The 16,840-nt window shown below is 37.9% G+C and overlaps 2 protein-coding genes across 2 annotated transcripts in view; both read left to right on the forward strand.

The window, feature by feature from the left end:
• LOC140172614 (hyalin-like) overlaps positions 1-588 on the forward strand; it is a 76,795-nt gene extending 76,207 nt beyond the window's left edge. The window contains exon 27 of the mRNA XM_072195751.1: positions 359-588. Within this exon, the coding sequence (XP_072051852.1) occupies positions 359-588 (230 nt within the window). The remainder of the gene's footprint in view (positions 1-358) is intronic.
• LOC140135941 (hyalin-like) lies at positions 466-16,049 on the forward strand. The gene is made up of 9 exons (XM_072157636.1): positions 466-645; positions 1,780-2,036; positions 4,143-4,427; positions 5,133-5,423; positions 5,986-6,243; positions 8,967-9,227; positions 10,968-11,210; positions 13,198-13,467; positions 15,440-16,049. The coding sequence occupies exons 3-9, from the start codon at positions 4,157-4,159 to the stop codon at positions 15,673-15,675; spliced, it is 1,830 nt and encodes a 609-aa protein (XP_072013737.1). The 5' UTR covers positions 466-645; positions 1,780-2,036; positions 4,143-4,156; the 3' UTR covers positions 15,676-16,049.
• The last annotated feature ends 791 nt before the right edge of the window (positions 16,050-16,840 follow it).

Here is a 16,840-nt window from a genome sequence, read left to right on the forward strand (position 1 = left end):
GGCTTTTACATTGAAAATCCACACTTATCTACGGAAGATTCTAGATTTTAAAAATATCTACTACAGGTGGAATATGGATTTCAAATGCAATGAACACATTTGGCATCTCCATTTGAATTTCATACACCCTCTGAGAAAGATTCACCCTGAATCTTCCATTGAGGGAGGGTGAGTCTCAAATAGAGTTGGTTAATGTGCTAATTCCATTTCAAATTCATACTCAAAGCTATTTGCAAAGTTTTCCTCAGAGGGAGTGTGGACTTTAAATGGATTAATCAAAATACAAACTTGGCACAAAGATTAACAATAACAATATATGTAAGCTTTCATAACAGTTTTATTTGTTTGATTATCACAGCTAACCCACCACCAACAATAATCTGCCCACCAAACCAATCGGCTAACCCAGACCCAGGCAGTAGTCTAGCATTTCTCACTTTTTCTAAGGCTGTAGCCAGCGACGACAGCGACGACAGCGGAATCACACCAAACGTCAATATGTCAGCAATCCAGCAGGAGTGCAATTCTTTGACAGCTTTGGCGACTTTATATTTGCTCAAAATGTTGTTATTGGAACGACGACAGTGATTGCTACTGCCACTGATGGCGCTAACAACATGGCGTCTTGCTCATTTACTATAACTGGTTAGTGATAGCGGTTGTAAGGAGGAGGGGTATTTCACATTAAAACTAAATGGATATATTAGGGATTCAATCATGTCTCACTGTTGTTCATCACCGTTTAACAACGATGCATCCATGGCGTCTGCCTGGTTTACTTCGCGTGGGCAGTTTTCCCTTTTTTCAAGTTGGGTTGTGTGCCGGTCTGGATTTGTATTTATTTGTTGTCATGTTTAATTGCACCCCCTTTGGGTTGGTAAACTGTTCATTCTTTTCTTTAATATATTCAGTTTCCTCTCGTAGTGAGCAATCATTCCCCAATGTGTTTGTTTGTTCTTGTGCAGGATGCGTATCCCCTACTTTACTTCCATTTATTAGGCTTCATTTGTATTACCGTACTGACCCGAGTATAGTCCCACGGTCCCACCCTGTGTTTAGGTGAACATTTGTCAAAATTGGGGGGTGATGGGACTATACTCGAATTTCCAAAAATGTTTTTTTTGTAGTTTTATTTTTGGTTTTGTAGTGTCCCTGGACCTACAGCTATATGCTAGGATCATTCATGGTTGACATTGAATTTGTATGCATTTTGATATCATTAATAGAGTATGACCATGAATACAAATTATCAATTTTCATATTAAAGGGGCATTTCGTGATCTACAGCCTCATCCCCCCACTTTTCTCAAAAAAAGTTGAGATTTTTATATCACTGGAAACCTCTGGCTATATAATGTTTATGTACAAAATATCTCTTGCAGATTAATTCGTTTAGCCAAGATAACGTGAAATTTGAATTTCGTTCTGGTGCACCAGAACGAAATTACAACGTATTGTCTATGGAGCAGTGTAATACACATAATCATGCATAACTCGCAAAGCGCAAAATCGGAATCAACTGAAATTTTGGGAATATGCTTTTTTCGTGGATATGTACTGAAAATGTCATAAAAAGAGGATGCTAGGATCACGAAATACTCCTTTAAAAACACAAACAATCATGCAATTTTTTTTTTAAATTTTAGTAAGTCAACCACAAATGATCCTAGCATATAGCTGTTGGTTCAGGGACACTACAAAACCGAAAAAATAAATAACTTGACTATACTCGCGTTAGTACGGTAATCATTTCTCTCACCTTATTGTTATTCTCTACAGTGGATCAAATCACCTGCCCTGATGATCAATTTTTCACACTACAACAAGGCCAGAATTTTGTCACCTTTCCTCAAGCCACGGCAACAGATAACAGCGGTGTTCAACCCACGATAACCTACCGTAGTATCCCTGGTGGGGTAGCATTTGATGATAGCAGTGCCGAATTGTACGTGCCTTCAACGTCCAGGGCGGTACAACGACCATAACTGCGACGTCTACTGATAGCGCTCGTTGCACGTTCACATTGACTGTTTCAGGTAATTGAAAACTTAGTTAACCCCTTGAGAACTGCCTGCCGATTGGCCAAAAAGAAGTTTTCATTATCAATTGACCCAATCAGCAACATTGTTAGAATAATTTTACCACACAAAAAAAAATTGTGTTAATTATTTGCAAAGCTCCATTCTGATTGGTGATTAAAGTGAAGATATCATGTAATTGACCAATCAGAGGCAATCTTATATCGGCAGGTAGTGCTCAGGGGGTTAAATATTTAAAGATATTTGAATTGCTTTGCTCTTCAGTATATTCCCATACTTATCCCAATGTGCATTACCATCCAAATTATCGTCTTCTAAGAACTATTTTGATTGGTTCCATAGAGGGCTACATCACATATTGAACCAATCAGATTTATGGTAAGAATGGCCAGTAGGGCTGAAAAAGTGCTAAGAAATTTAAAAGCTATATTCTCATTGGTTACTCAGATGATTATACCATGTACTTAACCAATTAGAGCCACTGTAAGAAAGGCAATAGTTATTGTCCATAATTATTGAGCTATATATGTTCAAAGAATTAGTTCAAGAGTTCTCAAACCCCACAAAGCCCTGTAAGACAGCGGCAGAGGGTGATATACAGCATAACTTTGCATATAGGCTAGGGTCCTCTATCATTGGTGAATAAATACCAGGTCCACGGTTAGTGTTTATATATCACAGAAGTCCACGTTTGGATCATGATGTATGTCTGTGTCTGTGTGGGCCCACGGTTTCACTGTTAACAACCACACACACAATGTGCACGGTTGTCGATGAAAACGTGTAGGGGTAGCCTTTTCTGTTGATAGCCTGAAATCAAACTACAATTGTTAAAGCTTGCAACTTTCTGATTGCAAACATCAAACAAGCTGTATGGCCAAGGTCATTAGGAATCAATCAATTAATAGGTATTTTCCTCTCTGTGAGTGATATATAAATTGCAGTGCCTGGTAACTGGATCCCCAGTCACACCGGTATCCCTGGCAAAGAAGATGCAGATGCCGCAGCGAAAGCTGGTACCGCCAAATTACAAACAGACACCACCAAGTCGCCGACAATCAAGGGCATTCAAGGACATTACACACCAAAGATGGCAAGACCAAATACAATCATCCCAGTCAACATCTGTCCACTGGAGATTCTCAATCCCAAATACATCAGGTACCGCTGCTACTCCACTACCCAGACGAACACAAATCGCTATCAACTCATTGAGAGTTACAGCCAACACCAGCAGAACAGTAATTAATAAGAACAACACATGCGCCTACTGCAACCAAGACATAACATGCCAATGCATTCACGATCTCACCGAATGTCCCAGAACAAGTAAAATTTGACAGAATCTCCTTGAACACTTAAAACCAGAAAAACATGTCACTGATAAGTAACATCTATCAATCAACATACTAAGTACACAAACCCTAAGACAATATCAGGAACTAAAGACTTCACCATTTACAAACCACGTTCACAACAGTAAATCAACTGAAGAAATAATAAAGTTACCCAGCAAACAATATAATTAAAACTTAGCAATCCAGGGGTCAAGTGAAAGCAATGACCCAGCTCTGCATGCGGAGCAAACCAAAACAAGAACAAGAACCTTGCTTGGTTTAAAGTTAATGGCAATGTTTTTTTGGCAAATAAGTCTTCTTTGTGTGTAAAATGTACAACTCTGTTAATGTTATGTTTTTCTTTTAACAATAGGAGAATATTCCAGTAACAATTTTGATGGGGAAAAATTATGGTAATAATGTGTTGATTAGGCTGCCATTGTTCACATTCTCCTGTAAATAGTGTGATGTATTGAATGGTTACCATGGTTACAGGCAGTGGCGTAGCGTGGGTCATCACATGGGGGGGGGGCACCGACCCTGACTAGGGGGGCACCCGGTCTGATTGAGGGGGGGCACAAGCTGTTTTTCAGCAATTTTTCTATGGGATTTTCTAATTTTTGCAATCAATTGGGGGGGGGGACACATCCCCCATGCTCATATGACACTACCCACTGGTTACAGGATTTCTACCCACACACAGATGGTAATTTCTAAAATCTTGTCCAGAAATTTAACAATTTATGATTCTGTTTCTCTCCAATAGTGGATGCACCACCTATGATAAACTGCCCACCAGATCAGCCTGTCATCACCCTCCGAGGAGGAACGACTGCCTTCTTGACATTCCCAGGTGCAACGGCTACGGATGACAGCTTCGTCACACCTACAATTGAATATACCAGCATTCCACCTGGAGTGTCATTTTTTGATAGTGACACAGGCGATATATTTGCATCTAATGTCGGTATTGGTAGGACTACCGTGACTGCTACGGCCACAGATGCAGGAAACACCATGGCATCTTGCTCATTCACTGTGACGGTTACAGGTGCATGTAATTTTTGTTTCCTCGTGTAATGAATATTTAATTATCTGCATGCAAGGTTAACTAATCTTTAAATCAGGGCCGTAGCAAGGTTGAAAAATGTGGGGCGGCCATCACAAATGTAGGGTGGCCAAATTACAGATATGCCCAAATTAAAATAGAGATAAAAAAGAAAAACATAACAAATTTCTCAAAACGTGGGGCGGCCATGGCACCCCCGGCCGGCCACTTGCTACGGCCCTGCTTTAAATGGAAGGTTACAGAGTCGAATCTGTGTTACAAATCAAAGATATAATTTTGGGACTGAAAGGACACCCAAGGTTCAAAGTGCGAAACTATATTATTTTGAGTGCTAAGTATTATTTATTTAGAAACAGGTTTTCAAATGGGAAACCATATATCGCCACTTTTTCACATTTTTCAAGTAACAAAATTTAAAAAGAAGAAGCTTGTTCTCATAGAATAAATAAATTGAATATCTTTTGTGTAAAATGGGAAGATTTTGTGTAAACAAATGTTAACTAATCAGTGTCGTCTGCTCCAAATTGGGCTATTCCAGTTTAAATCCATACACCCCTATGGAAGACATGACCTTAATCTCTCACACAGGGAGTGTGAATTTCAAATGGGGTCACCTGTTCATGAATATCCATCTTAATTGTCGTCATCATTTTGTACTAAATCTTATTTTATGTATTTCATTTTCAGTCAACTCACCACCTCAGCTACTATGTCCGTCAGATCCAGCTACAGTAGAACTGCGGTCAAGTACGGGCACAACAACAGCTGTCTCGTTCCCCCGACCTTCAGCTACCGATGATGGCGGACTCCCTACCTTGGAATATGCCAGTACTCCACCTGGAATAATGTTCTTTGAAAGTACAGGCAACACGGTGCTAGCAACTAATGTTAACGTTGGCATGACAACAGTGACTGTTACAGCAACAGATACTGCAAACAACATGGCGTCGTGCACATTTGAATTAACTGTCACTGGAGGTAAACATTGGGCTGTTATAGTTTAAAAACATACACCCCATATGGAAGGCATGACTTTAATCTCCCACACAGGGGGTGAAGATTTCAAATGGAGTCACCCATTCAGGTGACCCCATTTGAAATTCACACTCCCTGTGTGGGAGATTAAGGTCATGTCTTCCATAGAAATGTATGGATTTCAACTGGAATACCTATTATGATGAATGCAACCAATTTATTTCTCCACATGCTTTCAAGTAAACATACAACAATTACACATATGTGACATGATCAAGGGGAATGAGTCACATGTCGGCCATTTTCAACTAGAAGTTTTTTGCAGAATTTTCTGGCAGTTTACAAATGCTACATTTTGATGCAAACCCCATCAAAATCGGACATCTGGTTACCGTGTTATGAACAATTTATCAATGACTGAAAACAATATAAAACAAAAGAATTTGAACACCGTTTTTGCCAATATCTCAAAAACAATATTAACGACATCCGACTCATTCCCCTTGATCATGTCACATATGTACAAAAAATTTCTATATTGATTTTTTTTTCTTTGATCCCACAGTGGATGATACTCCACCAGATGTGCAATGCCCACCGGACATCTTCCAGTCCATCTCATTTGGTACAACAGAAACTGTCGTTCGATGGGATGAACCAACAGTAACCGATACCTCTGGACAGCAGACCATTCTTATCTCCAGAACACACACATCTGGCGATGTGTTTGCAGGAGGCAGTCCTGTGTCAGTTGTGTATATATACGCAGACATGTCTGGTAACCAGGGTAGATGCAGTTTTTTAGTTTCCATTGGCATGGGAAGTAAGTAATTGCATACCTGAATACAAAACCCACCCAAGTCAAAACTTTGGCCAAATTGAGTTAAGCATGGGAAATGGTTGCTTATATGGTCAATTCCAGCCAAAGCAGGCCAAAATTCTCTCTGGGGGCCATTTTGAAAATGTTTTCCTTTTCAATTCTAGACTTATCAAATGAGACGATCATATCTAGTGAATCATCAGGTGGAAGTGCCATCGGATTGAAAAATAACTTTTCTTGCTAGACCAAATAAAGTGTTAAATGCATATGCATGTTACCCACAATTCAAGCATTTTTCACCTGTTGTACGCCATACAATTTCACTTTCTTTAATATCTTTCAATATTTTATGTGTGACTCATATACACTAGAAATCGGTGAAGACTTTGAACGTAAAATAGAATTTTATTACATATATCTACAAAGAAATATTTTGGTTATTACAAATTTTAAGAAAGAACCAGGTGTACAGTTAAGATTGTGTCAATTCTTGAACTCTTTCCAAAGTGGCTGTCATTTAACATTACTGTATTATTTGAAAGATTATAACAAATACTTCATATAAATATAAAGTTAGATTTTGTATCTAAATGCTTGAGGATGAGGATCTCGGATGGATTAAGTGGGTAACAGCGTCTGGAAAATAGCAATTCCTATTATTTTTTTTTATAAAAATAAAAAATACTTTTCCGTATGTCAATAATTCAGGCTGCAATAGCACTAAAATGAATTTTAATCAAAATACAAACTACATGGAATATTTAGAATGGATCATTATGGCATTTTGGGTATAAACATTTTGAGAACAATGAAGTTGCCAAATTCAACTAGACAGAGCAAACAGTTTTATATTATTATTTTAGTAAAATCATTCCATATTTTCATGCAGCAATATTCTATTAACTCGTGTTTGACAGTTCCTATGAACTAAAACACTATCAATACATTGTTAACTATAATTTAAGTAGGGATTCGTGGGTAACCAAAATTTTCGTGGGTAACACATATTTGAAGGTATGTATTGGTAAGCGGCAAAATAGAAAATATTACAGAAGGTTGGAAACCATCATGCGGTTATTCCTCCATTGTGTTTCAATGATTCCCGTTTCTCTAACCAATTGCATTTACCCAAAAAATGGTAATTTAGGATAATCAATCAAAACTTCATGATACAGCTTCAGTATACCTTCAAGAGGACGCTATTAAACAGGGCTGTTTTGGAACCTATTTCGCATGTTTTCAAAATGTTAAGATGCATAAGAAACATATAATTTACTGAGTAAATCCTTGGATTAAGTGGGTAACGCCAATTAAATGGGTAAAGCTATAAGTACTATAGTACCGTTTGGAGTTTATGTTTCTTAGGTGCATAAACTGTAAGTACTGTAAAAATTATAGCATACCCATGGCTTGAATATGTGCTGATTTAAACTTAAAATAAACAATCTCCTTGTTTTCAAGGTTAGCATCTATTCGGGATTAAGTGGGTAACAAAAGTTTAAACCGTCAGAGATTCTTTTTTAAAGCGGTGAAGGTATTTTTACGATTTACAATTTTAAGCGCTTGTCAAACTAAATTCAGTGTCCATAGTCATTAAATGTTAATTTAAGTTATGGCAATTATATTTGCTGGACTCGTGGGTAACAGTTGATACGTGGGTAACGTCAAATTTGATTTTATGGAATTTTATGGGTAAAACGTATTTGCATAAAATAATCACTTGGACCTCAGAATTATAGAACGAAACTTACGTTTCATGATATTGTCATTTATGGCATATTCACTTAACATTTTCAGAACGATCATTTTATTTTTGATACGTGGGTAACAAAATTATTAGCCAAATTGACTTAATGGCCTCTAGAGTCCACAAACTTTGGTGGAATTCAATCGTTTTACATATGATGAGAGATCATGCAAACGTCTTTCTACCGGTAATAATTTCATTTTGATTGAAGGATCTTCAATGACATATATGGTGCTTTATCTTTGAATTAGTGGGTAACGCCAATTCATTTAAGTCATCATAACTTGTCCCCTGGTATGACTTGCTAGTAAAGGCCTATATGCACAAAGAGAGCACATTGGACGTGACATGATATGCTCCATCAATAACGTGATTTCCTTTATTAATGACATTTTAAAGTGGAAAGTTAACATAGAGAGAATTTTGTCCTGCTTTCGCTGGAATTGACCATATACATAGGCCTATCATATGTATAAAAGAACAACACAAATCCCCCCCAACATTTTTTAACCCACATTTTTTAGTAAACATTAACAAAAGTATTCTTTAGTAAAAAATATGTCATTCTTTTTTAAAGACCAGATATAAATAAAATTAGAAGAATTTTTTGACTTCAACACTACTTAAAATTTGATCGCTTACCGGGAGCGCTTTCACAGTACCAACTGCGTCCTCAGCCGGATGTTATGGCTCTGATGATTTATGGCTTGTTGACAACCTTTGATGACGTCACACTAGAAGCAGATGACGTCAAAACATTTTCATATCTTGAAAACATTATTTTTGGTTTTTACCAAATTGGAGAAATATTTACCAAAGATGGTTGCAAATTTTGCAAAAAAATTATTGAAAAGCCAGATTTTTGCCCAAATTGAGTTGCCTTTCTTACCATGTTGCTGATTGGCTCAATTAACAAATTAGCAGGGTTTTGAGCCAATCAGCAGTGTTAACACATTTGATGATCATTTGCATATTTCAGTTGATACTACTGCACCTGTGGTAGTCCAGGGTACCTGCCCATCTGGTGTGGTTCAGGTGATTGACATTAACTCAGCACCGCAAAGCGTCACTTGGGAACTTCCCAGAGCCACAGATAACTCTAATGAGGTGCCTACACGAATGGCTACACATAATAGCGGGGACCTATTTCAACTAGGCAACACTGAAGTTATCTACACATTTTGTGATTCAACTGGCAACTGTAATAGGATGTGTAGCTTTAACGTCTTTTTACAAGAAGGTAAGTTCAGAGTAAGAATTTCAAGTCGTAATAAATTAAAGGGGTTGAAGAGATTCATCAGGTCTGTTGATTACTGTAAAACTGAAAGTTTTTGTGGTACATTAATTTTTGCGCGCAACACAGCTACCACGAAAATAAAAACATACAAATATGTTCTTTTAATGTATAGGTCTATGTAAGAAAACTCAAAATTGTGAAATTAAAAACAAGCAATGTAGTTCAAAATTGGTGTTGCGTGAAAAATTACACACACAAAAATTACCTTTTTTACAGTAATCGGCTATTTTTGAGTTCATTTGTCAAGACCAAATGAATAGATTAGGTTTTTGACACATGGAGAAAGCCAGAAGATTTTCATGCGATTTTCTTTTGGTCTTGACAGTGCAGAAGCTGATAAATTCAGGAATTTATAGCATATGATGCCAACCCACAGGCCTCTGCACATGTGACATATTTTTGCTGACCACTGTGGCCAAAGAGACCACTTGCCAACCATTTTACAACACAACATCAAGGACACAGCTCAAATTTTGGGATAGGCTTTTACGACCGGGAATTCATAACAATTAGTGGGTTTTTATCGGGTTCGCCGTCGGACAAGTTTAGAACTGTCAAGCTTTCGTCAGGAGTAGCTCTGACTTCTTCAGGACAAAGTACCTAAGAATGAGACATGTACACCGCCCCTGACTGCCCCTTGTCAACAGAGAACAAGCAGACCTCACCTATCTCCTGATTTTAAGGCTCCCTACATAATACAAGAATTAGCTCCGTGGGTAACATATACAGGTAAACTGAGATAATTGGGCAGCTGGTTCCTTGACCAGGGGAATTTCAAGCCAGGGCAATTACATTTACAGAGGATATTTCATTATTTTCACTTTTAAATTTTGCCCCCCCTGGTTGTTTTTTTGTATATTTCTTTGGCTGGCCTGGTGGAAGCAAATTCATTAATCCACAGTGCAGCTCCAACGCAATAACTGATCAAATTTGGTATAGTGATAGGATATGATGGCCTGATGTGCTGTATAGTTTTGTGTCATATTATTTGCATGTTTATAGATATTAATGAACTTATTTGCATATTTTGCTTACATTTACATTAATCCACTCTGCAGCTTGATGAAAATGTAGGCAAAATATGCAAATAAGTTCATTAATGTTCATAAATATGCAAATGACATGACACAAAACTATACAGCACATCAGGCCACCATATCCTATCACTATACCAAGTTTGAAGTCGATCAGTTATTGCGTCGGAGCTGCATTAGGGATTCAATCATGTTTCACCTTTGTTCATCACTGATTAACAATGATGCGTCCGCGTCGTCTGCGTGGTTTACTTCGCGAGGGCAGTTCTAGCTGCCCGAGTGAAGTAAACCACGTAGACGCGCCTTACAAAAAGATCAGTGATTTCTGTTGATATCAGCAATAAAACTGAATATAACGGCAATCTTTATCAGACTTCCAAAATACTGAATTCAACTTGTGAGCGTGATACGCACACAGATTCTAGACGTGACAAATTTTACGCGCTCACACGTAACACGGATGTGCGCTGGCGTTGGCATATACGCTTACTGCAAAAGTGTGGATTCATCACGGATTAACAAAGGTTGGCTACTCTACAAAAGTATAGAAAGAGTTGTTGAAAAACCAATCAACTTCTAACTTGTTATTGTGATATGCTGTATAGTTTTGTGTTTATGATGGTTTGTTTGTTTATTTTTACGTATGCAGAACCTCCTACAATACGCAACTGTCCCAGTGGTGCACCCCTAATCGTACCAGCTGATTCATTTGGATTTACGGCAGCGCTGGTTCAATATGGACCCATCACAAGTGACGGCATGTTAGAGTCTCAAACACATAATACAATGCGTGATCTATTTGAGGTCAACAGAATCCATAATGTGAGAATCAATTACTGCAATAATGAGGCCGTATGTCGGGAGTGTTCATTTCAAGTAAATGTGATTCCAGGTAAGATGACAGCACAGAATCTATCTGCGTGTTTCTACTGGGGAGCGATTGGCGGATAATGTGGTTTAGTTTAGAGTGTTACCGGTTAATGTGCTCAGTGGAAACAGATCGGTTCAGAGTGATAAGGTGTGGACACCCAGCAACCATGATCCACCTCATGTGGTGTGACACCCGGTATTTCTGTCAGCGGAAACACAACGGTTAACGGTTGCTGGGTGTTAACAAAATGGCCAAATATGAGGTTAATTTGGTCAAAAACCCACAAACATGCATCAACATTGGGGGATGATTGTATGGACCATCCCCCCTGGCAAAATCCCCTATCCCCCAGGATCTACGCCTATGCCCAATACTGCTTGAACTTACATTCCCATTTTGTGTGAATTTTAGGTTTTCAGAATTTAACTTTGCCGTACTATATAATCTGTCTCGTCTCAAGTTGAGAGCAATGCCACATTGGATTTTGCAGTGGCAGATTTGAATCACCACATGCTAACCTAATCCAGCAGGGCATATACACGCGTAGAAGAGTGATTTGTCCTTACATTGGTGATGCAACTGTATAAACGCACTGATTTGAATCTGCCTATGTGAAATCCAACATGGCGTTACTCTTAACTTCAGACTAGACATACTCCATTGAAAGACAGAGATAAAAAGACTTTATCGCATCTGACATCATCAAACTCGAGCAGGGTTTGTTTACAAGTGTCATGATGATGACTTGCTGAACACGGCGGTATATTCGGGCGCCATATTGTTTATTTTGCACCTTCAAACATACAAACCATCTCAAAAGTTAGGTCTTTATAATAGGAAACTTTCTTTTCTGAAGGCACCATGTCAACAATGCCCAGAAAAGTTGCTTTTTGCCTTGCAAAAGTACGTAATTTTTCACCATTTTCTGCTATTCCTTTTCTCCGATCGCCACCAGATAAATTGACCTTCCTTTTACGCACTATTAACCAATCAAGGATCGTAGGGAATTTGATTGACAGTGACGTCAGACGCGATAAAGTCTTTGTATCTCTGTCTTTCATTATATACCCTGAAAAAACATTGGCCATTGCCCATAATTACTTTCCAAATGTCAGGTGCTATATGACTACTATTAAACAGATGGGACACCAACTGGTAAGGTCCAGCAACGCCTGTTAATGAGGGTCAATTGTTCCTTGTAGTGCAACAGATTTGTCCACTCGGCGCCCATTACAGCATTATATTTGAATGCACCGTCTTTATATTTTTGCATTTATAGAAAGGCATGCAATACAGATTTCGAGTTATTAGATCTGCCCTTATGAATTTGCAAAAACTGCCATTGCATACAAAGCTTGAAGACTTTGCCTGCTGTTGAGCTATAATAATAATGGACCCCATTAATATATGAGCTTCTATGGGATGCTACATGTATGACTTGGCAGAACTAGAATCAAGAAGAAGAAGAGTGGTCCTGATTTCAGTGTATGTGGCCTGCTCCAACAAAATGAGCCTCAAGTCTCAAATTGGTAGTTTTGAGACCTCCTGGCTGCTGAGTTGATGTTCTTTATGTGATGCACACATGTATAAGCCAGTAGTATGTCTAGGAAATTCCTCATTGTGTATGTTGTGGCCCCTTCACAAAGGACATATGCAGTGTACTACTTGCTTGTAGAATTCTGCCCCATTCACAAAGACATATTGCAAGTCGTTGTTGGGCCGGAAATGTACTTGTGGCCCTTGAACATGTTTAAAACAAAACTGCCAAGAGGTTATATAGGAGGTTTTGCTTTAAACATGTTCAGGGGCCAATGACGAAATGTAACAGTTGTGCATCAAATAAAGAACATCAACTCAGCAGTCAGGAGGTCTCGAAACTACCAATTTGCGACTTAATGGCCATTTTGTGGGAGTAGGTCACATATTATTATTTTTTAACTGCATTGCATGTTACAGTAGTGATGTCTTTCACATAATAATTCATCTTGCTTATTTTCTCTTCAAATAGTTAACAGTCGCCCGGTAGACACAACTCCACCGACCGTCACAAATTGTGCATCAGACATAGAACGCAGAGTACCCCTGGGCTCACCAGATCAGTTTATATCATGGAGGACTCCTACCGCTAGCGACCCATCTGGTGTCCGTTCGTCTCTAAACAATCAAAACTATGAAACCCAGAGAACCGTTGCCATGGGAAGCTCTTTTCTTGTGGAGTACATTTTCGAGGATGCAGTTGGCAATACGGCGTATTGTGCCTTTTCTGTCAGTGTTTCCAGTAAGTTACTTTTTTCTCTATTTCAAAATTCATAATCAAAATGCTTTTCAATCATAAAGGTTTTTGCAAGATGAAAATTTTGTCCATTTCACCAATATGTAACACATTTTAAGTTTGGTTTAAGTGAGAAAAAATACCCACTGTTTTGACAAGTATGCATGGTGTCAATTTACACCAGGCCTTGCCATCTAGATTTGAAAGGCAAGTGGTCAATAATATTGCTTGCTAGCATGATACTAGATGAGTGGTTGAATCACTCTCTAATAATATGTAGTGGTGAAATCACTCTGTAGGTCTGAAAGATCATTCGTACCAATATGAAATACTTCTGCACTGTTAATACATTCTCTTTCATTTTCAGGAATTAAGGCTAATTTATTACAATATAAACACAGCCAAAATAAAAAGTCTCCACTAGTTCCATCCCCATTTGATCAGAGTCTGATGAGTTTATGGCAAAATAATTCATATAACTATTTTCTATACACTTTCCTTCAAAGGTTGGTACCAAATTTGATATCAAAAGTTTAATCATTGTGAGCACAGGAACCGTTGTTTGGAAATTTGTGCAATTTCAAAAATGACATAGGGAATTGTATCACATAGCGGAGGTAGCGTGAGTGCCTCGAATTACGTCGCCTGAATAGGCCGGGAATTAAAGGTTTACCCATGCATGTCAAAATGCAAATCAGATACCCCGCTCTTTCAATTGTGTGCAGGCAAGTGTACACTGATTCCTGTACGGGTTGCTTCAGGCCACATATGATAAGCTGATACTATGCATTGGCTTTTGCGTGGTCAATTCGTAATTTGTCATTTTAAAAATTGCACGAATTTCCAAACAACGGCCCTATGCTCACGATGATTAAACTTTTGATATTAAATTTGGTATCAACCTTCGAAGGAAAGTGTATAGAAAATTATTATATAAATTATTTTATTTTACCATAAACTCATCAGACTCTGATTAAATGGGGATGGAACTAGTGGAGACTTTTTAATTTGGATGTGTTTATCAGATTAACTCATTGAAAATGCTGAAACTTGAATTGGATACAATTTTGGCTAATCATGGTGATTCGCAGCGAGCAATATTTAGTGTCTATGGGGAGGGGAAAATAGCTCGCTAGTAATGAGTTTAGGTGAGCGGTGGAGAGCAAGAGCAATCGCTCGCCTCAAATGGTAAAGCCAGTTACACACCCTTTTACATGGACCTGACCCACCCAGATTTTGCAGTGGGGTTTTTTGTTTTGCTTTTATGCTTGTAAACAAATTTATTTTATAGCTAAAGTTGATAGCTTTTGAGTGAAGTCACCAATATAAGGGTGCATTACTGCACCAAAATGAATGATTAGTTTATGCACATATTTACACATTATTATGATAACAGTTTAAAATTAAATACCAATCAGGACCCCACGTGGGTATTTGCATATGCCTTACCGGTAGGATCATGACTGGATCCATAGGCATAGATTACAGTACATGGTTTTAAAATAAACCAAATAAAATGTAGCTATTTATTTAGCGCTTTATGCCGTAAACAGCCTCAAAGCGCTTTAAATTTATTCCGCCCTCATTAGAATATGTCGGAACCACGTTTGCAGCCTACAAGTGGCGCAGGGTCCATCAGTACAACGACTGTGACTACCCCTAACAGCTTCCCATTGCACCTGGGTGGGGTGAGGTAAGCAAGGCAAAGCACCTTGCCCAAGGGTGCAACACGGTGGTGGGACGGGGAATTGAACCCATGCACGTCAACTGAGCAAGCTCTCAGATTATGAGTTCAAGGCTCTTACCACTGAGCCACCGTGCCCTCGCATTTGTTTGATTTCTTTTTCAATGTTATTATTCATATACAAATGATGAGTGTGTCAGTTTGTGCAAATCCATCAGGTAAGATGAGTGACACAAATTACCCAAACATCTTTGACTAATTCCAATTTTCTTGTCTTTTTCTTCCCTTTATTAGCAACCAATGGTCCAAATGTCTTCAACTGTCCATCTGACATAACTAGAATAGTACCCACAGGAACTCAAAGTATATCAGTATCATGGGCAGATCCTACAAGCTCGGCAGGACCATACTCATCTCGTAGCCAAAACCCTGGTTCTACATTTCAACTTGGTAATACATTGGTCACATATATATTCAGAAGTGGATCAGAAGTGACTGTGTGTGATTTTATTGTTCGGGTTATCAACTAAAAGACTGGTGCCTGAGTGGAACGATGGCTATGTTTTATATGATCTGAAATGAATATAACATAGGGAAATAGGAAGCTTCCTATTTGGTTGGTGTTACATAATTTATGTAGTTCATGTGTGCCATGCCATACTAATCAAAACTTGTGGATCAAACTAACTAAATTATAATCAAAGACAGAAAAAGACTATAATTTGATCAGCTCGTAATCTGCGGAAATTGTTAGGCTCTTGCCACTACTCCAAAAGGTAGACTCACATTTTGAGTGCTTATGGTTGACTGTCTGGTCTATGTTTTGTATGTTAAAAACAGAAGACAAAGTGTAGGACTTGAATTACTAATTTGTGATGCTTCTTGTGGGATGTCGCAAGACAATTCTCAAAATAAAATATATTGACATTAAGGGATCTAAAATGAGCGTTTATTATGCTTTTAGACAGTATTTTTTGTAGACATGAGAGCACCTCAGACCTATCGAATTGCATTCTGAATATGAAGCATGTCTTTCTGATATCAAGTAATTTTCATTTTTGAAAATCACAATATAATACAAATTTTATGACAAATTATAAAAATTTGATATTTTTCAAATTTTGATATATAACAGTCCTCAAGTAAATTATATAAATCTAATGATATATTCTTAAAGTGTATGTAGCAGGGAGGAAAAGCCGACGGTCAATTGAAAATTTTGACCTTTCATATTGAAGATATGGATTTTTTCCCAAAAGACCTTTTTTTTTTTGGTGTTTTGGGAAAAAAATACATATCTTCAATACGAAAGGTCAACATTTTCAATTGATCGTCGGCTTTTCATCCCACCTACATACACTTTAAGTATAAATCATCAGATTTATCAAGTTTACTTCAAGTACTGTTAAATATCAAAAATATCAATTTTAATGATTTGCCATAAAATGTGTATTAAATTGCGAATTTCAAAAATCAAAATTATTTGATATCAGAATGACATTCTTCGTATTCAGAATGCAATTCGATATGTCTGATGTGCTCTGATGTCCCAAAATAAATACTGTCCAAACGCTCATACCCCAGCCCTTAATCCGCTATGTAAAAAGGCCCAAGATGATATAGTTTACGTCTGACATCTTCTGTCAATCAAACAAGTGTCATGACCTGGGGGTCACTCCCATTGTGGCCTGTGAT

Source organism: Amphiura filiformis, chromosome 16, assembly GCF_039555335.1.
Source record: "Amphiura filiformis chromosome 16, Afil_fr2py, whole genome shotgun sequence".
In the NCBI taxonomy this organism is placed as follows: domain Eukaryota; kingdom Metazoa; phylum Echinodermata; class Ophiuroidea; order Amphilepidida; family Amphiuridae; genus Amphiura; species Amphiura filiformis.